The 20,622-nt window shown below is 39.8% G+C and overlaps 1 protein-coding gene across 1 annotated transcript in view; it reads right to left on the reverse strand.

Annotated features, from left to right (window-relative positions):
• Positions 1 to 400: 400 nt before the first annotated feature.
• Positions 401 to 20,622, reverse strand: part of MINDY4B (MINDY family member 4B) — a 38,428-nt gene continuing 18,206 nt past the window's right edge. Inside the window, exons 4-13 of the mRNA XM_063442527.1 lie at positions 17,221 to 17,379; positions 15,476 to 15,595; positions 14,865 to 14,959; positions 11,428 to 11,593; positions 5,274 to 5,339; positions 4,109 to 4,179; positions 2,999 to 3,071; positions 1,381 to 1,548; positions 1,118 to 1,298; positions 401 to 944 (exon numbers count right to left, since the gene is read on the reverse strand). Coding sequence (XP_063298597.1) covers positions 802 to 944; positions 1,118 to 1,298; positions 1,381 to 1,548; positions 2,999 to 3,071; positions 4,109 to 4,179; positions 5,274 to 5,339; positions 11,428 to 11,593; positions 14,865 to 14,959; positions 15,476 to 15,595; positions 17,221 to 17,379 — 1,242 coding nt within the window. The 3' untranslated portion in view covers positions 401 to 801. The remainder of the gene's footprint in view (positions 945 to 1,117; positions 1,299 to 1,380; positions 1,549 to 2,998; positions 3,072 to 4,108; positions 4,180 to 5,273; positions 5,340 to 11,427; positions 11,594 to 14,864; positions 14,960 to 15,475; positions 15,596 to 17,220; positions 17,380 to 20,622) is intronic.

Here is a 20,622-nt window from a genome sequence, read left to right on the forward strand (position 1 = left end):
GCTTCCTCGCATCACACTGGATCACGCCAAGACCTCACGGCTCTAAACTACAAATAGATGCCGCATGGTCAAACCCTGCCCAGACATCCCCGAGAGGGTATTGTTGGTGCAAACAGCAGGATGGCGGTCCAGAGAACCAGTGTCCGGATGTGGCCGGACCTCAGGGAGCGGCCTACCGGAGTATGAGGGGGCTTGGGACTGGTTGGGACTTCAGTGCTATAGATGTTTAAAATATGTATTTCTTAATTTTGGGCTAAAAAAATAGGCGTCATCCTATACACTCTTTAAATCTCTTTAATTTGCTTTATTAAAGAGGTCCCAATAGTCTGATCTAATAACATTTATAATAACACTAGCATTAGGAATACATGTTTGTATTCATAACACTATAGTGCTCCTTTAAGATCAATATTTTTCACTTGACCCATGTTATACACTAACATGGAAGTCTCACTTTCCTCTGTAAGTGTACTTAATGTGCAGTGAAATACTAAAAGCTATTGATTGTCACAGTTTGGCAGAATTTTCACATCTTTGCTGGATATTTTTATTTGCAAAACATTTCTTGAGAACTTTAATGACCATATTTTCCACCAGGTTACGTTTCTGATACAAGAAAATAATTGTGCTTGGAAGAAACCTAGGTTTATATTCAAAGTGGCAAAAGAAAATAAACAATTTGTAAGTAAACGTGAAATCCACTTTTGGCCCAGCAGAAACCAGGTTTTTAAACGTTGCTGTATGTCAAACACACTGATAGTGAGAAATGATGTTATTTTATTATGCTGGGCCTGGTTCTTTCTAAAAGAATGGAACCGTGCCATTCCAGTTGATAGCTGCTCCCTCCCATTTGGTTCTTATCGTCATTTCAACAGAGGGGAATCTTTTTTCTGGGTCACCTTCATCTCTTTTATATCTTCCTTCCCAATGGTGTGAGTGTGTGTCTAGGAGAGGAACCAGATAATATATCAACAATAAATTAAAATAAATCAATCAAAATTATGTAATAATAAAGACATGTTCTGATAGAGAGAATGTGGTGCATTTAGCGATAGAATCCAGCTTTAAAGTGCTGATAAACAAAATAAATAATGGTTCACTGAGTCCTGTGCCCTACCTATTGTTAGATGTACAGTTTTTGTCTGTGTAGATTGCCCGCTGTAGAAATAAAGCTCAAAAATATGTTCCATTTTCCAGTCACATAAAAGAGACATTTTTGTGCCAAAAAGTACGCTGTACGTCCCATTAATGTTACAAAGCCATATGGGAAATCTGGGTGTTTTCAGCATGCTTCCCACCTGTAAAGATAGGGATAGGAAGTTAATATTATATACTGTATGCATGCAGACTCACAGCTCAGTATCTACAGTCTGTTTATACCTGGGGAAGTCTGTCGAGCTCCTCTTCTTCCCTCACCCAGTGTAAATAGCCCACATCGCTGCGAATGAGAACGCCATGCTTCTGCTCCAAATTCTCCGCTTCCACTGTTTGGTCCCCATTAAATACATGCGGACTTGCTCGTCCTGTTAGCATCAGGTTTACAACAGCCTGAAAATCAAATAGTCATACACAGCATTTAAATCGGAACTTTATGCTCAACAGGATAGCTATAAAATAGCCTTGAGTTATGCTATGTTTTTAATTATGAACTTTTTAAAATAATTGACATTGTATTCCTGGTTGTCCTGGCACAGTCTGGGCATTTCATTCAGTATAATGATGCTGTATGCGAGTGAGTATGTGCACATACAGAAAAGGTGTAACTAGAAACCACAGGGACCAGGAGCGAAAGTTGCCCTGGACCTCCCATACGGCTACCCCCCTCCATACATCTATACTCCCATACGTCCCCGTCTCCCGCCACCCCAGCATACCTCTATCTTCCCCCCACCCATACGTTCCCTCCCCACATATGCAGACAAACAGATACACATGCAGACACGCACATAGACACACACACACACACACACACACACATATAGAGGCACACATACATACATACACACACAGAACTTGTCAGAGAATGTATGCATTTATAAAGCATTTCTCACACATGCCCTAGCATGCGTTGAGTGCTTCCAAAGCAGGAGAGTGCAATATACTTCCCTCCGATGCACTTATAAAACTTTTTAACAATAAACAATAAAGCTTGCGGAGAAGTTCTAGTTCCACTATAATTTGAGGGATTACTGCTTGTTATTGTTACTGATCTAACCATTCTTGGCAGTGCACCACTGGCTCTTGTGGAACACAAAGCAATCATTCAGTCCCTTTCTTTGGTGATTTATTAAAAACAGCTTAGAAGCCTTTGAGTGGATGGTCCAAAAAAAAGAGTTGGTGTGTTGGCACAGATGCAGTGCAACAAACACTGGTAAACACCAAGAATTTATCAAACGGTTAATGCACCCTTTTTACTTTTTCTCATCCCTGTTCCTAGTATTTCTTAGGATCCCCCTAGCCATCCAAAACCTGTGGATCTTCATTTATGGTGCTGCCATCCTGGTAAATCCACTGTGGCATCTTTCCTATGCATGTCAAATCACACCCATGCCCATTTCAGCAGGATCCTGTGAGCATCAACATTGTGAAGAGGTGACTCTGTGGTGGGAGGAGGCGAGTAAGAACCAATGACAATGTTGAAAATAATGTGGAACGTGATTAAAGCTCCACGCTCTGTCAACTTTTTTTTAACTTGCAGTTTCCGCAAAAGGAAAATTCTCTGCTATACTTTATATAAAAAATTAAAAATAAAAAAAAAATCAGGGGGAAAAAAAAATCTAGGCTGCCCCTGCTGACACAATAGAGTACTACAGACGAAGAAAAAGAAAAGTGATACGGCCGCTTAAATAATACATAAGCACACGGAAACAATTTATTATAATTCTCTGATTGCAGTGTAGATGTTTACCTAAGAGTTCATTCATTAAATAATGATTTATGATGTATTTAAAATAATGTTTAGCTTAAAAGTAGTTAAACAATTTCCCAGTCACTATACCTGTCTAGCTGTGTGATTTCCAAGATTAAAGTGTAAGAGATGAGTTGTTGTAAAATCTAGATCTTCCCAAAGTCTATAAAAAAATATAGAATGTTACTGAAAACGTACATACAAATAATATCACTTTATATCACAACTTTTTCATATTTGTTCTAACCAGTTCCAACAAAATTGACTAGTGCCAGAAATAAAAGTATTCATCGTTGAGATTAATAAAGAAAATAGTTTTTGAAGGCTATTAAAACAAGTATGAAAAGGACCCTTGCACCTTTTGCAAGTACCCCCAGTTGATTAGACATTTCATCATTCTGAAAGATCATTCCACAATATTTATATTGATGCTACTGCACCATTGAACGTTAAAGGCTTACTGCAAGCATCATGAGCACTGGAGTGATTTGAAGTGGTCATGGTGCCTGGAGTCTGTATGTGCAGTGTTTCACTGTCAAAATCTGCAGACATGGAATTTAACCCCTTAGCTGATAGTTTAACTTTGTAACTCCACCTCTGGCAGCGTCATTGGAGTGTCATCAGTCAGCTCAGAACTAGAGTTCCAGATTGGCTAATGTCAATTCTGTGCAACGTTCCAGTCATTGGCTGAGAGCGGTCAGCCAGACAAGAAAAATTCAGAGAGCAGCTCTGGAGGAACGGGATGCATGTTACCGGACCATAAGGAAGCATCAGAGCATGGCAGGGTTCCAGGTAAGGGGGTAAACCGTTACTAAACCGTCTTCCCCATTACCAAGGAACTCAAGGTTCAAGACAAGGTTCTCCCGACATCATAACCACTACAGCATGCTGACAAAACTTTAAACCTTCTAACAACAACCTAACTACAGTTCATAAACACGGGACACTCTTCCTCTTCTCCTCCTAATTGATATCTATTTCTCTATACTCCAGGCTTTGTTCCTAGCTCTCCCTTTAACACAGTATGGGCTAATGACCAAATCATTATGTTATAACAGACAGACTTTATCCTATATCAAAATGGAAAGGCTCACTTATTTAATAGAGGCCGGACTGTATAGATCTGCAAATGTTTAATAAGAAGGGCATTTAAAACTTGTATATGGTCTTTAGGGATAGAATCACTCACAAAATGCTTACCTTTGGAAGGTTCTAGACAGAAGCAAGCTGTATAGGAATAATATGACACCGTGACACCCCTCGCTCCTGAACTAGAAGATACATGAAAGTGAAAACAAACAATTGTCAGATCCCAGGAATCTAAAAATATGTTACCTTACCCCCTTATTTAATAAATGTGTTTTTGAAGTTTTAAAAATGCAATTACATTTGATGAAGGGATAAATGATCCACAGGTGAATAGATGTTTATATATCGATAAACCGTATATACTCAAGTATAAGACGAGTTTTTCAGCACATTTTTTGTGCTGAAAACCCCCCACTCGTCTTATAATCGAGTCAATGTCTGTATTATGGCAACTTACATTGCCATAATACAGACCAGGACCACCGGGCTCATTACAAGCCCGGCAGTCCTGTTGGGGGCTGGCAGCGAGCTGTAACTTACCTTTCCTGCAGCTCCCTTCTCCTGCGTTCCGGTCAGCTCTCCTGTCAGCTCCAGTGTAAGTCTCATGAGAGCCGCGGCGTCAGAGCGTTGCCACGGGTTACCATTGCAACGCTCCGCGCGGCACTCAGGCCGCAAGACTTACAGTGGGGAGCTTACCTGCACGGAGGAGAAGGGAGCTGACAGGAGCTGCAGGAAAGGTAACTTACAGCTCGCTGCCAGCCCCCCTCCTGCACAGTACACACCACTGGACCCACCAGGGAATAATATAGCCCCCTCCCTGGCCAGCTAACAAGCAGGGAGGGGGGCTAAAAAAAATAAAACAAACATTTGAATAATATTAAAATAAACATTTAATAATATTAAAAATAAAATGTAATATTAAAATAATATTAATAAAAATAATAAAAATGCCCAACCCCCGCCAAGGTTACTCCCTCTGCATCACATACACACACACACACTGCATTCATTCACACACTGCATTTATTATAAACACACACTACACAAACACACACACACACTCTGCATTCATTATATACACACACTGTAAATAAATATTCAATTAATATAATTTTTTTGGGATCTAATTTTATTTAGAAATTTACCAGTAGCTGTTGCATTTCCCACCCTAGTCTTATACTCGAGTCAATAATTTTTCCCAGTTTTTTTGGGTAAAATTAGGGGTCTCGACTTATATTCGGGTCGACTTGAACTCGAGTATATACACGTTACTTACGCAATGTATATTGGCGGAAAGGAATTTTTCCAGTTTTTCTTTCTCCATGAATTCAAATAATTGAAGCTGTCAATTAAAAATATTTTAAGAACATTATGTCAGTCATTCTTCAAACACAAAATCAGTATTGTTGACGTCTTCCAAATCGTTGGAATCCATAGCATACTACATGAGAATACCTATGACCCCTGAAACTGAACAGGCCTTGGGGACTAAGGGCATGAAAGGTAAGTGTCGGATCTCTCTGGGTAATATGTTTTTCTTTGGATATGGAACAATGGAAGCTAGCTTATCCCACTTCTTGCCCAGATTTGTCAAGAAAAGGCAATTTTTCAGGGCACCTTGATCCTGAGCCTTTCCGATATGGACTATCCCGGGGGTGCTCAAAAGTTAGAACCTCAGCTGTTTAAAACTACAGCTTCCATAATGCTTTGTCATTCTAAAGAGATGCAAGGCATCATGGGAGTTGTAGTTCTACAACATCTGGGGATCTACCCCTGGACTATCCTAATATAGGACTATCCTTTCTCTTGGGAAGGCCCGTTTCAGTCCACAGGTAAAGGAAGAGGCAATCATTTGGGTCAGTATTATTCCCAGGCAGAGAGTTTCTGTTAGGGTCCAAAATATTTCCAGTCCTCTATTATGCAGTATGTATGAGGCACAGGATTTGAAGTAGAGGCCCAGAGGCAGTTTATCTGCAGAGATTATTAGAAACTGTTTAGAGTACAGTTTTTGTGTCACAGCCCATCATTATGTGTGAAAAAATAAGGTAAGGTTACACTGCTGCCGTGATTGTTATAGAATTATCTGAATCAAACAGACAAATTATTGTAGTGAGTTATGCAACACCATGTTACAATGCGCAAGGTTCTTGAATTAATATGTGTGTTTTGTTTGCATTGTGACAGGCTGGGCAAGCAATTACTCATCACACAAGGTTATGACCCGGTGGATGTATCGTTTTAACAACTAAATCAATGGATTTCATGATAGATTTCTACATTTATATTGCTTCAACAAGGCCTGTAGGTCAAGGCTTCTTGGCAGCTGTTGACTTTAAACAGCAACAATGCAGTTATTTGAGTTAAACTAAATTGAAAGGATGAACTCAATGGTCTTTTTTTTCAATTTAGATTATTATGTAACTATCTAATCCTAACTTTATTCCAAATCAACATGAAAACTATTTTCCTGCCTGAGGAGGTTGCCTTAACCAAAAAGGCAAGCATATACTGTCACAGGCAAGAAAATCAGAAAGGGTGTTTTTCTAAACCCCTACAAACATATAAACCCATAATAGGGAACATATTCAAGTGGCCACTGGAGTGGTACTAAAATCCTTCAGTTTTTTAAATATGCATAGGGATTTGACCATGTTTTTGTATTTGCTTTTGCATTACACAACCATGTCACAGTGCTGCCGCCCACCCGATGTGTTCCCTGTTACGGGTTAATAAGTGTGTAGGGGTTTAGAAAAATACACATCACATAGACTGACAATATTTTTACAAAGAACGAATGAATTATGTTGCACAAAAACCCATAACATTGTACTTTGAACATGCAAAAACTAGTAATTCATTCATTTGTAAATACATTGACACAGTTTTAACATTTACTTTATGTTAATTAGTTAAAACAAAATTAGCAAATATTTATTGTCTAGTGTTATACTTGCCCCCTTGAAGTCTGTTACTAAAGTGCCGAATACTAGCAAGATGACGTTCTATTGTCCAAATTCACCTTTGCTGTTTAAAACCCATTTGGCAATTTAGAAAAAAATGAAATTCAGTTATTTCTGCTCTATTTCCAGTTTTGTTCTACTGCTGTTCATTAGCTGTTACAATCTGCTGAATCTCCTAATATGATGTAACCAGTGTAAATACTGTTACTTTTCCCTCTCTCTTGCCTTTTGTACCTTTCCCCGTAATCTTTAAAACCTTTAATAAAACTTTCAGTTAAATAAATAAATAAATTAGCTGAATCTCTATATATGTTTACTGGCTTGACTACTTACATACACACAGTAAACAGCAAACAAATCGCTTTAATCCATTTGATCCAGTGCTTAGTGTGTCTATGTACCCTTGTGTTGTGTCTGTGTCCCCAACATTCTGTGCACCCTAGCCTTGTGACTCTATGTCCGTCGGGTTACTGTGCTTGTACCTGATAGCGTTCTGTATTTGTGTGTTTGTGTCTTTCAATTTTCTGAGTCCCCAAGCTCTGTCTGCCTTTGCCTTCCAGCTTTATGTCCACAAAATTACCTGATTAGAATCCGTAATTATTGTCCATCTATTTCCTAACTCAAAAGTGTCCTCTGTTTCCTGACTAATCATGGCAGCATTACTTATAGGTAGCTCCACCCCCCAACAGGAACAGGACAGTGTATGGCATGTATAACAGTGTAAATTTGCTGTCCCCTCAAAATAACTCAACACACAGCCATTAATGTCTAAACTTTTGGCAACAAAAGTGAGTTCACCCCTAAGTGGAAATGTCCAATTTAGGCCCAACGTATCAAGATTTGGTGTGGCTACCACACAGCACTGCCTTAACCCTCATGGGCATGGAGATCACCAGAGCTTCACAGGCTGCCATTGAAGTCCTCTTCCACTCCTCCATGACGACATCATGAAGCTGGTGGATGTAAGACCTTGCGCTCCCCCACCTTCCGTTTGAGGATGCCCCCATAGATGCTCAATGGGGTTTAGGTCTGGAGACATGCTTGGCCAGTCCATCACCTTTACCCTGAGCTTCTTTAGCAACGCAGTGGTCGTCTTTGAGGTGTGTTTGGGGTCATAATCATGTTGGAATACTGCCTTGTGGCCCAGTCTCCAAAGGGAGGGGATCATGCACTGCTTAAGTATGTCACAGTACTAGTGATGTCAAGAACATACAATTTTCCGTTCGCGAATGGCGAACACGAACTTCCGCAAATGTTCGCGAACGGGCGAACCGCCATAGACTTCAATAGGCAGGCGAATTTTAAAACCCACAGGGACTCTTTCTGGCCACAATAGTGATGGAAAAGTTGTTTCAAGGGGACTAACACCTGGACTGTGGCATGCCGGAGGGGGATCCATGGCAAAACTCCCATGGAAAATTACATAGTTGATGCAGAGTCTGGTTTTAATCCATAAAGGGCATAAATCACCTAACATTCCTAAATTGTTTGGAATAACGTGCTTTAAAACATCAGGTATGATGTTGTATCGATCAGGTAGTGTAAGGGTTACACCCGCTTCACAGTGACAGACCAAACTCCCCGTTTAATGCACCTCAAATAACCGCAAACAGTCCATTTGCACAACCGCAAACTCCCCATTTGCACAAGGTTGGATACCAAGCTAGCCATGTCCCATTCCTTGTCCTCACTGATGTAATTGAAGGTCTCTTCCTCCACCCAGCCACGTACAACACCAAGGATCCCCGAAAGGTGACAACAAGCCCCCTGTATTTTTTTTTTTTAAATGTACACTGCTGTTACACCAGATATGAGTTGCACTGGTGTGACACTGTGCCCTGGCAGGCCCTGAAACGCACACGTATGAAGGAAACTGACTGCTATTATTTCACAGTCAAACTTCTAGGTTTTTTTAATGTACACTACTGTTACACCAGATATGAGTTGCACTGGTGTGACACTGTGCCCTGCAGGCCCTGAAACGCACACGTATGAAGGAAACTGACTGCTATTATATTACAGTCCAAAAAGTTTTTTGTTTTTTTTTAAATGCAAGCTATTGTGACACCAGGGCAAGTGGGCACAGTATACGCTGTGAGCCTGACACACACGCTGGCAGGCAGGCAACTGCAATTAGATTACACAGGGAAAAAAAAAAAAGCAGACTGATGTTCTAGCCCTAAAAAGGGCTTTTTGGGGTGCTGTCCTTACAGCAGAGATCAGATGAGTCCTTCAAGACTGTAGTGGACACTGAATACACTAGCCTAGCTATCGATTTCCCTATTAAATCAGCAGCAGCTACACTGTCCCTCCTCTCACTAAGAATGCAGCTTCCGGGGGGCGGGGCCTAGCTGTCATGGAGGAAAGACGCACTTCGTGTGAGCTCCCTCAATATCTCACTTTAAGCAGCTATCAACAAGCGAATTTCACCCCAGAAGGGGATGACCCAGCAATGTTGCTCCTACCTGACCGACCCTACATGCTTAATAGCGGTCAGGTAGATGGTAATCATTCACACGGGCAAACAAGACAGGAAAGGGTTAAAGATAAATTCAGAGTCAAGAACAAAGCCATGGTCAATACCAAAATAGATCAAGGAACGCACTAAAGGGTACTGACACAAAAACCACGATAGGACAAAGTGGATAGGGCTAGGGAAGTTTAAATATCCTTTAACATTTGATTGGCCCACGTCATGCCTACGCCCCCAAAACGTTCGTGTGTGGGGGTGCTGGAATGACGTGGGCCAATGGGAGCCTGAATCAACTTTTGGCTCCCACTGCCCCTTTAAGAGCGAGCTCGTGATTCGAGCCGTGCTCCTAGTGCCAGGCGGGCCACGTGACCAATCACTGCGGTCAGTGCACGCGGCTAAGTCAGAAGAGGAGATCAAGCCGCATGCGGCTCGTGTGGAGGCAGAAGTGATCCAGCCACGCACGGCTCAAGCTTAGGAGCCAGGTCGGTCCCAGGAGAAGGTAAATACAGCCACAACCACTTATCCCAATCACACACCTTTCCTAACATCCTATCCCATTAAAAGCATATTACCGCGTATTTAATAAAACAGATAGACCCTACTTCATCCAGGTTACCGATCGATGGTTCGATATTCTGAGCCCTCTCTGATTTACTGTACACGACTATTCGATATTCCCACAAATTTTATATAGCATTTTATATTTGTTTGAGACCACCTTGGGTTGTATCCATGTCTCGGGTCTTTCATTTAGAATAGGGGCAGCTTCGGTCTCCTTCAACACTGACACTCCAGTGCATATTATTAAAAGATTGGGCAGATGGAAATCCTCAGTCTACAACCGATATATTCCTCATCACGAGAAAGAAATAAGGAAAGCTTTTAAAAGTTTGGCTTTGTAAATTTGATGCAATAAGTGTGTTTTTCTTTAATACCTTTTCACCCTCTTTGCATGAACCCGATTTACATATATTACTAATATGTTTCTGAACATATATATTATATTATTCACTCACTCTCTGGGCCGGCCTAAGACATCATGCTGCCTAGGTCCAACGATAAATGACTATGGGGGATAATGTATAATAAACACAAGTTACTGGCTATGGAGGGATAATGTATAATAAACACAGGTTACTGGCTATGGGAGGATAATGTATAATAAACACAGGTTACTGGCAATGCGGGGGATAATGTATAATAAACACAGGTTACTGGCTATGGGAGGATAATGTATAATAAGCACAGGTTACTGGCTATGGGAGGATAATGTATAATAAGCACAGGTTACTGGCTATGGGAGGGATAATGTATAATAAACACAGGTTACTGGCTATGGGAGGATAATGTATAATAAGCACAGGTTACTGGCTATGGGAGGGATAATGTATAATAAACACAGGTTACTGGCTATTGGAGGGATAATGTATAATAAACACAGGTTACTGGCTATGGAGGGATAATGTATAATAAGCACAGGTTACTGGCTATGGGAAGTTCCGAAGTGTTGAAGTGCCGAATTGCCGAAGTCCCGAATTGCGAAAGTCCCGAATTTCGGAATGCCGAACCGAACCGAAAATTTTCCCCATGCACATGCCTAGCATATATATATATATGTATATATATAGTACTGTACATTACTAAAAGGGACGCTACAGGCAACCAGACCACATTATCTCAATGAAGTGGTCTGGGTGCAGTGTCCTTATCCCCCTAGCCCTGCAATGTAAAATGTTTTAGAGACATGGGCGCTCTGGGTCCCCCCATATAACCTTATGGGAGTTTTATTTATTGTTTTAACAATAATAACAATGAATAGCTGCATTAATCTGTTTTTACCTTCTTTATATCTGTATCTCAGGTTTGTACCCTTGAATGTATTAATGTATTTGTGATTTTTAGAAGTTATTCTGCTAAATAAGGAATTAGTGGTTGGGAACTGAAAACAAAATAGCCGATCGCCAGGCAGTTATGCATTATTGATGCTGTTTACATACTTGTTCTGTAAAGTTATCTGTTTTGTAGTCCTTGCTCTCTGTGATGTAGGAATCGTTGGTGATGAGGCAGAGTGTGGCTCTTTTACCTTCTCCTGTCATCCAAAGAATGTTTGTTAGAGATACGGCCAGGGCTCTTTCTTGCTGTTTGGGGCCTATCTCATTTAAACTATTGATAAAAGAAAACGTAAATAAAAATGTAAATATAGGGTTTAAATGATTTTAGGCTCATGCGCCCTATGATTTATAATCTAAATAAAGTTATTTGCCCTTCAACAACTGCGGTTGTTTGTAATGTCATCAACCTACTGGAAAAATTAATCTACAGTGCATTCAGAATGTATTCATACCCCTTCATTCTTTTTTTTTTTTTTCAGCCTTAGGCTACAATTGTGTAAAATTTTTTACGCTAAATACCTAATAATGACAAAGTAAAAAACTGATTTTGTTTACACCATTGTGAATATATTAAACAGATAAAAACTGGTATATCACATTGATGTAAGTATTCAAACCCTTAATTCAATACTTAGTTGAAGTACCATAGGCAACGATTACAATCTCAAGTCTTTTTGGCTTGACAAGCTTGGCACACCTGGATTTGGGTAATTTCTCCCATTAATCTCTGCAGATCTTCTCAAGATTTCAAGTTGGATGGGGACCAGCTGTGGATAGCCATTTGCATGTATCTCTAGAGATATTTAATAGGGTTCAAGTCTGAGCTCTGGCTAGGCCACAGTAGGACATTCACATATTTGTTCCTAAGCCACTCTTGTGTTATTTGGCCACTGTGCTCTTGGGAACATTCAAAGCAGCCAAGCTGTTTTGTAGCCGTCCCAAGGGCTGTGTCTTAATACAATCATCAGTAGGCAGTTCCTTTGACCTCATAGCTTTGTTTGCTCTCTGATATGCATTTACAGGTGTGAGACCTTATAAAAATAAGGCCAAATAATGCCCAATCAATTATTTTGATAATTTATAAAATGCCAACAAATTATGTGGTGCTGTTCAATAGGTGGCGTTACAAACAAGATGGATTTACAGTAACAGATTATGCAGGGGGGTTCTGCTAAAAAAAAAAAAAGCTGCTAAAAAAATGGGAGAGGATGAAATGACGGAAGAGGTAAGGGTATGATGTAAATTATATTGCTAAAAGAGTACGACTGACAAAGGGGGAGGAGTGGAGGGTTGGGGGCAGGAAAATGAGCTGGGAATGCATGAAACCGGTGAGAGGCATATTGTAGTAGTCAAGGTAGGAGATGAGTTCCTCTGGAACTCACTTCCCTCCTCCGTTAGATGCTCACCCAGTCTCCACTCCTTCAAAAAAAATTGCTAAAAAAAACACTTTTTCATAAAAGAGTATCAATTAAACTGTTAATAGCTCTCGACTGATTCCTCTCTTGCAACTGTCATTAATCTAATACTATCCTTACCTTTTGTGTCACTTTACCCCACTCCCTCTAGCATGGAAGCTCATTGAGCAGGGCCCTCAACTCCTCCGTTCCTGTGAGTCCAACTTGTCTGGTTACAACTACATGTCTGTTCGTCCACCCATTGTAAAGCGCTGCGGAATTTGATGGCGCTATATGAATAATAACATAATAATAATAATAATAATAATAATAATGAAAGCTGCATGGACGAGCTCCCTAGCTGCAAACTGTGTTAGGTAAGGGCAGAAGCAAGCTATATTTTTGAGGTGGAAGTGACAGGATTCAGTGATTGACTGGATGTGAAGTAAAAGGTTGGAATCAAAGAGACTACCAAGGTAATGAACCTGTGAGATAGACCTGATAGCAGTGGCAGAACTTATGTAGACAGTTGCAAGAATTTATTTTGGGTCCCCTCTAGTGCAAGCATGGCCAAAAAGTAAATCTCAGACAATGCTTTTGCAGCCGGGGATCTAGCGTGTACTCATCCAACTCATCCTTGCGGAGCTCTATTTGTGAGCAGTTTTGTATGTTTGAATGTATACATGTATTTGTGTATATTGTTGGGATTTGAATGCAGTTGTATGTTTGTGTATACTGTTGCCATTTAAAAACAGTGGTGTACTTGTGTTTAGTGTTTGTGTGTAGAGTTAAAGGACCACTCTAGTGCCAGGAAAGCATACTCGTTTTCCTGGCACTAGAGTGCCCTGAGGGTGCCCCCACCCTCAGGGACCCCCTCCCGCCCGGCTCTGGAAAGGGGAAAAGGGTTAAAACTTACCTTTTTCCAGCGCTGGGCGGGGAGCTCTCCTCCTCCTCTCCGCCTCCGTTCCTCCCCGTCGGCTGAATGCGCACGCGCGGCAAGAGCTGCGCGCGCATTCAGCCGGTCGCATAGGAAAGCATTCATAATGCTTTCCTATGGACGCTTGCGTGCTCTCACTGTGATTTTCACAGTGAGAATCACGCAAGCGCCTCTAGCGGCTGTCAGTGAGACAGCCACTAGAGGAAAAAGGGGAAGGCTTAACTAATTGATAAACATAGCAGTTTCTCTGAAACTGCTATGTTTATAAAAAAATTAGTTAACCCTAGCTGGACCTGGCACCCATACCACTTCATTAAGCTGAAGTGGTCTGGGTGCCTAGAGTGGTCCTTTAATGTTTGATTGCTGGTATGTATGCACATACAGTGTCCCACAAACACACACAGATACACACTGACACATATACACACACACAAACACTGACACACTGTGCACATAAATACACAGAAGCACACATGTAAACACACCGAGACACACACACACATATAACACAATGCACACATACACACTAACATCACATTACATATATTTTGCACCCCCTTGCTTCCATATCTTTTTGGTGTAGGAGGGTGGCTTCCCTGGGGTCCAGTGGCATCTGGCTGAGTTTTATGCGAGTCTGGTCAGGATCTCCCTGCTCTGTATCATCCTCTCCTCTCTCCTGTGCAGATCATTGGTAAGCTGTGAGAAAATTAAATGTACTTACTTCCTCCCAGCACGGAGGCTTTATACAAAGCAGGGGTTCCATTTGCGCTGTTAAACTGTGCTTGCCATCCAGTTTGAAATGGAGAATTTGCCAAAGGAAGACTCCAATCAAAATGTACAAACTCCTCAAAGATGATCGAGAAAGATGGGATGCATGTAAGCTAAATTTCAAGTGTCACAGCAAAGGTTCTGAATACTTCTGTCAATGTGAGATTTCAGGGTTTTTTTGGATAAATTTAAAACGCTTTCAAAATTCAGGATTTTGCCTTTTTATGGGGTATTGAGTGTAGATTAAAGTGAAAAAAAAATTAAACAACTATAGCATGACTACTTCAGAAAAAAGGTTTAAAAAAAAGGAAGGGGTCTGAATACTTTCTGAATGCACTGTATGTAATATCACGAATGTTGGAACTACCATAACTTATGTTTTTCTATACAAAGTATGGATCATTCTGCCTGTTAAACAAGGACTGCTGTGCTTCCTCACCTACCTCTGAAGAGAGCCGTGTTCATCGCCATTATTTGTGAAAAGCAGGAATTTAATGATGTGGGCCTGGACCGCCATCTGAATAGCTCTGGTTCCACCCTACGGAGAAAAGCTACACCTGTTCATATTTTTGTGTAGATGCATTTGGACATATTCATCAATATCGTGTTATCAGAAAAGTAGGGTAATCACCATGGAAACAAGTTGAACTAGCAGGTACATTTCATTGGTGGTTACTCCACATTGAGAAACTGAAACAAATTTTTCATATCATGACATTTATACACCTCGCCTGCTGAGCCTTAAAAAGAAGAAAATATAGCTCATATTAGGGCCTGATTGGACACAACATGAATTAATATGGATGGTGAATATGTTGACCTCCTTTGAAATGGCAAAACTCGATGTTCTTTTGATGACAGAGGTTTTGTAGATATGATTCCATCGTCATATATTTTTTATTTTTTTTTGTCATATTTAGGTAAAGTTATGCCTTAATACAAGCAGAGTGCAGTACTTAATTAAAGAGAAAGGCCATGCACAGCCGAAATAGAAAATAATTAGTGACGGGCAATTTTCTTCTCTCAGGAAGCAGCGCTATCCTCAATTACTCACTTTTTCTGCTTCCAGGGTATAGGCCAGGTCTGAATACGGATCCCGAAATTTGAAGAAGGATTTTTTCCACTCATAGTTGAATGTATAAAATGTGTTTCCAAAAAGTATTCTTCTTAACTCCTTTGAAAGTAAACAGATCCATATTAAATCATGTTATGAGAAAATACATCTAAAATGGAGAGAAGTAAATTCACCCTTGTCTGGTAAACAGCAAATTACAGGATAATAAATCAAATCTTGCAATGTTCTTTGGAGTGTAACTAGTAGTGTAACTATGCTAAATTGCCTACTTCACTGGGAGTGTTAGAGTCAGGGATTGAAATTCAACGTCTCTTGTCTGTCAATATTTTCTGATGAGAGAGAATTAGCTTGAACAGAGGAATTTGGATGCATTGGTGGATTGGGCAGTCTCAGATGAGATTGGGCACAGTCAGATAAAAGCAAAGTTGTGCATTTTAGGTACAATAATAAACTTGCACCATTTATCCTTCATGGGCAATGTCAGAGGAATTTGGAACAAGAAAGATTTAGGAACAATACAGTCAATAGGCCCAGTAAAAATGTGCAATGTCAGCAAGTATCTGCAAAGATCAGTCATGTATGTATTGAGATAAAAACTATATAAAATAGGTCCCTCCCCCACCTGTCAATCAATTAATCAGCATAGACCTCTGCCAAAGAAGTGACTGACATGGAGAGCAGGAGAACCGTACTAAAGGTGGTCCTCATTTTCTCTAGCATGTGCTTTGGTTGCTATGGTTACAGACTAGTCAGTGCTTCTAGTGTTTGGTAGGAAGTATAGGAATAGAGTGACTAATGCCGCTCCATTCAGAAGCTGTCAAACTGGCAATGAAGCCAGTGTGTTGGCATTATGGAGGAGTATTGCCCTGTTTGGAAAAATGTCCCCAAGCAGGGAAAGTTAAATCACAAGGCATGTGAGTGCTACAGCAATGCAATTGCGGTACTGAAAGGAAGGTAAGTAGTGTTAGTATCTAAACACTTTACAGTGTACAGTCATACATCTCTATAGTAAATTATGTATTCAATCTTTATGGGGGCAATTTCAGTTAAAGTGAACTTATGCAGTCATGAATAAAGATTATGTGTGTGTAGATCTATATACAGTTTAGACAAATACATCTTCGTATAACGTTATGCAAGCATGTTGAGGGCCAATGCAAATAGCTCTCTGATGATCTGTCCCTTTAAAGAACCGTTCAAATAAAAATTCATAATACATCTTAGGAACTGAGATTTCAACAAACTAACAAAACAGTGATTTTATTGAATAGTATTAGACATGTATTGAGGGGGGGAATCGTTTTTTTTTAACTCTAAATCTTGTAGTAGTACAGTTGGTTCATACACCTGCAAAAACCTCAATATGGCAGGTCTAATTCTTGGCAAGGTCCACTCGGACTTTTATTCTTCCATAAAATTACTAGCATTAAGTTGAGTAAAAATAACACCTCTTAATCAGCTCTTCAGTGCGTTAAAACCTGACAGCATGCGGCAATGCACATTTATTCTCCTTTGGAAGAAAAGCTATAAGTAATAATGGATTGTTATTATTACAAACATCAGCACTAAATAACTGTAGCTATTTCTTGTTTGCCAACACAAAACGTTAGTTTTGGAATTCAATAAAGTCCTGATCTGTGCACAGCAGCAGATACGATTCCCCAGGCCCTTTGTTTACATGTTCTAAGGTTTCAACTCTTGTTTTATTGAAAAGTGAAGCTTACCATTGCTGTTTCTTTAGAAATCGGCTGGCCACCAAGATCTGATGGTATTATTAGCTCCCGTGGGACTGAATAGAGAACATTAAATGGAAGTGCACTTTGCTTCTTGCTGCTTGAATCTTCTGCTTTGTCCCCACCACCATCTCCATCTTTCTGATTATCCTGGTTAGAGAACAGTACTTGCAATTATACCATTAATAATTCTATCACTCTGATTGAACTGATATAAACTGAGAGGTATTTACAGGAAATATGCAAGTGCTACAGCAGGTACAATCAAATTTTAATTCTTGCTGTGAATGTAAAAGTATGTGTTTTAGTTACTTTCATGGTTATTCACTAAACCAGAATGTGTTGGGAATCGAACAGAGAATTGAAAGCTTTATGTCCAAAGTAGGTGAACTGAGCAAATTCTACAATTCAGCCATATTTCCAATGTGCCTACTTTAGCTGAAAATCTACAATTTCCTGGTTAATAACTGATAATTCCTAGATCAATTAATAACCCTAAGGTTTATTCACTATGACTGTGGTTGCATTGCTGCTGTTAGAGATGAGGATATAAAAACTAACATGTCTGCTCTGCTCCTAACATGGGCCTCCTGATCGTCCAATTGCTGCAGGCCACAACCTATTTTATGGTCCTGCCCTGCCATCCCAAATTTGTTCCCTGGAGTCCTGCTCAGAACACTAGTACCATAGAGTGAGTACTGAAACAGCACTCTGAGTGTGGTCAGCCACTGGTTGGCCTGCCTTCTTGATTGGCCAGCAGTCTGACATGCAGTCATGTCAGACTGACCTTCCAATATATTAGTATTTACTTGTAGGAGATTCAGAACACTTCCTGTATAGTATAGGTGCTAGCTTCCAAGGCGACTCCCCAATCAACTTCGCAAAGGAAAAAAGAACGATGGAGCCGCAACACTAAGTTAATTAAATTACGATTTTTTTTCCACCAGAAAGTGGACCCAGCGAGAAAAAGGCATATAAAAAAAATACACACACACACATATACATACATGTATATGCCAAACTATGATGCAATGGGAACATCATCACAAAAATAAGGATAAATCAAACTTTCAATAAAGACCTCTTGGTTCCAGACAATCCAGTCTGGGTCCACTTTGGAATACATTTTCATTTGATTAACTTAGTTTTGTGGATCCTTTATTCTTTTTTACCTTTTAAGATTTCAAGCGGACCTTTCCAGGTTGGTGTTCCACCTTTGGGTATTGCTGGCCCACCTCCTTTAACCCTGCCCACCAGCGACCCGCTTCACAGGACACCGATGGTGGGTGGTGAGCTAATGTAATGTTGATAAATATATTTTTAACTGCCAATAACTCAATAACAAGTAGAAATTGCCATTCTGTAGCTTAGTTTGTTGCAATACTAATTCTAAATAAAGCCTTCTCTCTTCATATGCTTTGTTTTGACAAGACATATATTAACTAAAATTACTATGACTGCTAAAATACAGTATTTGTTGTTTTGTTTTTTTTTAAATACATTGGAATCATCCTAATACTATAAAAAATACTAATATCTTGCAATTTGCATGCAAGTGAAAACTCAATTCTGCGTATTTGTTCTGCTTGGTAAAGCAAACATAAATGCACAATTGGATATAATTGTTAGATGGCTAATGTATCATAGATACCGTTTCTATAAATAAACGGGAACAGTTTTTTAATGGCCTATGAATCACATTTTGAGAATAATGTTTCCTCTGATATTTTTGTGTAATGCCTCTACTTCAATATGCTTCATGCAACTCAACGTCCCTTGTTATGTCTTGCGCTTTGCCCTGACAATGAATAAGGCTCTAAATATTGAAACATAAGAGAATAATAGTACCACTTACTGTTGGTTTCTTGTCCACTTCTTCCTGCAATAGCTCAATGTAACTTAAATTTGAGGTGTCTTTCTTTAGAAGCGAGTTTGTACAAACACTCATAGTAGATTGTGTAACAAAAGAAGGCACAGGTCGAAGGACTTTGTTGAGTGACATTTAAAATGCTACCTCTGTGCCAGAATGCTGACACTTCTCGATTACAGATAGATGTAAAAGTTTGCCAAATTCTTTAGTACACAAAGGCAATATATACAATGAAATTAGCTCTTATGTTTCACTTGTAAAGTATTTTTTCCACCATGCATTGCAGATATTAAAAGTTTTTGACTATTTTAAAAAAAAACTTTATTTTCATGTAATCTCCCTCATATTGTTAGGGAGTTTAACAATAAGGCGGATGCCCTGTGCAGGAAAAAAAATAAAATGTGTTCACTTTTTTATTTGAAGGTAAAATCCCTATATCCTCCTCTTAACTCACCTCCCAAACAATGAAAGTTTTACATTACAGGTGATCTGATGAGAGGTTCTCGTACGTAAGGGAGACATCAGTCTGAAACGCATGGGCTCTTGGATGATCACGGAGACCCCAAGTTATAGTTTTGGTTTAGGCAAGTGTTAATGTTAAAGTAAAACTCAAGTACATACACACCATTACACAATGGAGAGAATTTTTTTTTGCATTTTCTCCCTCTTAGCCCATCAGGGACTTATGAGATTGAGGAGGTGCAATTCTTGGATTGAGAGGATTTGTAAACATTGCATTCTTCTGTATTGCAACTTTCTATTGTTATGTCAGCACAATGTGTTTACTCTAGAAGTTCTTATCTCCCGAGCTTTTAATATCCTTGTAATCACACACACAGGAGGCTTATGCAGGCTACTAACAGAGCAGGAGATAAGACATTTTAAATAATGCACATTGTGCCATAAGGAAGCCAAAATAAATTGACTCCTTTTCACAAAGTGCAAACAGCTCATTTGATAAGGAAGTCTTTCTGGCATTAGTGGGCATGGCTAGGGAGGCAGGCGTATGGCGGATTCTACAAAACCATTATTTTTGTACAAAAACTATAAAGATTTCAGCATGCAAAAATACAGCATATAAAAAAAGTCCAAATCTTTTAGAGGGATACCAAAACAGATCTGTATTCCTAGTGATATACAATGCCCGGCCATTTTTGTTTTTTGCACCCCCACCCTTACCCCGTAATGTGCAGTATAATTAAAACATGAAAGACTTACTCACCATTCCTTCCTATGTGATTTCATCCTTGAGGTGTGATTTCATGATGACAGTCCCATCCAGTGCTTCTCATAGAGCAGCATTGGGGATTGTATGTACATGCGCGGCGCAATGCTCCTATGATGCTGAAACAGAAAATCATTGCATGCAATGATTCTCTATGACAGACCGTGATGGCACTTCACATGATGTCACTTCATGCCTGGATATGAGAGCCGGGAAGAAACAGTCCTGGTTCTCCTACCCAGGGGGCTTGGAGACATGACTTGAAGCTAAGCTTCCAGTCCTTCAAACTATTACATCA

This window comes from Pelobates fuscus, chromosome 2 (genome assembly GCF_036172605.1).
Source record: "Pelobates fuscus isolate aPelFus1 chromosome 2, aPelFus1.pri, whole genome shotgun sequence".
Taxonomy (NCBI): Eukaryota; Metazoa; Chordata; class Amphibia; order Anura; family Pelobatidae; genus Pelobates; species Pelobates fuscus.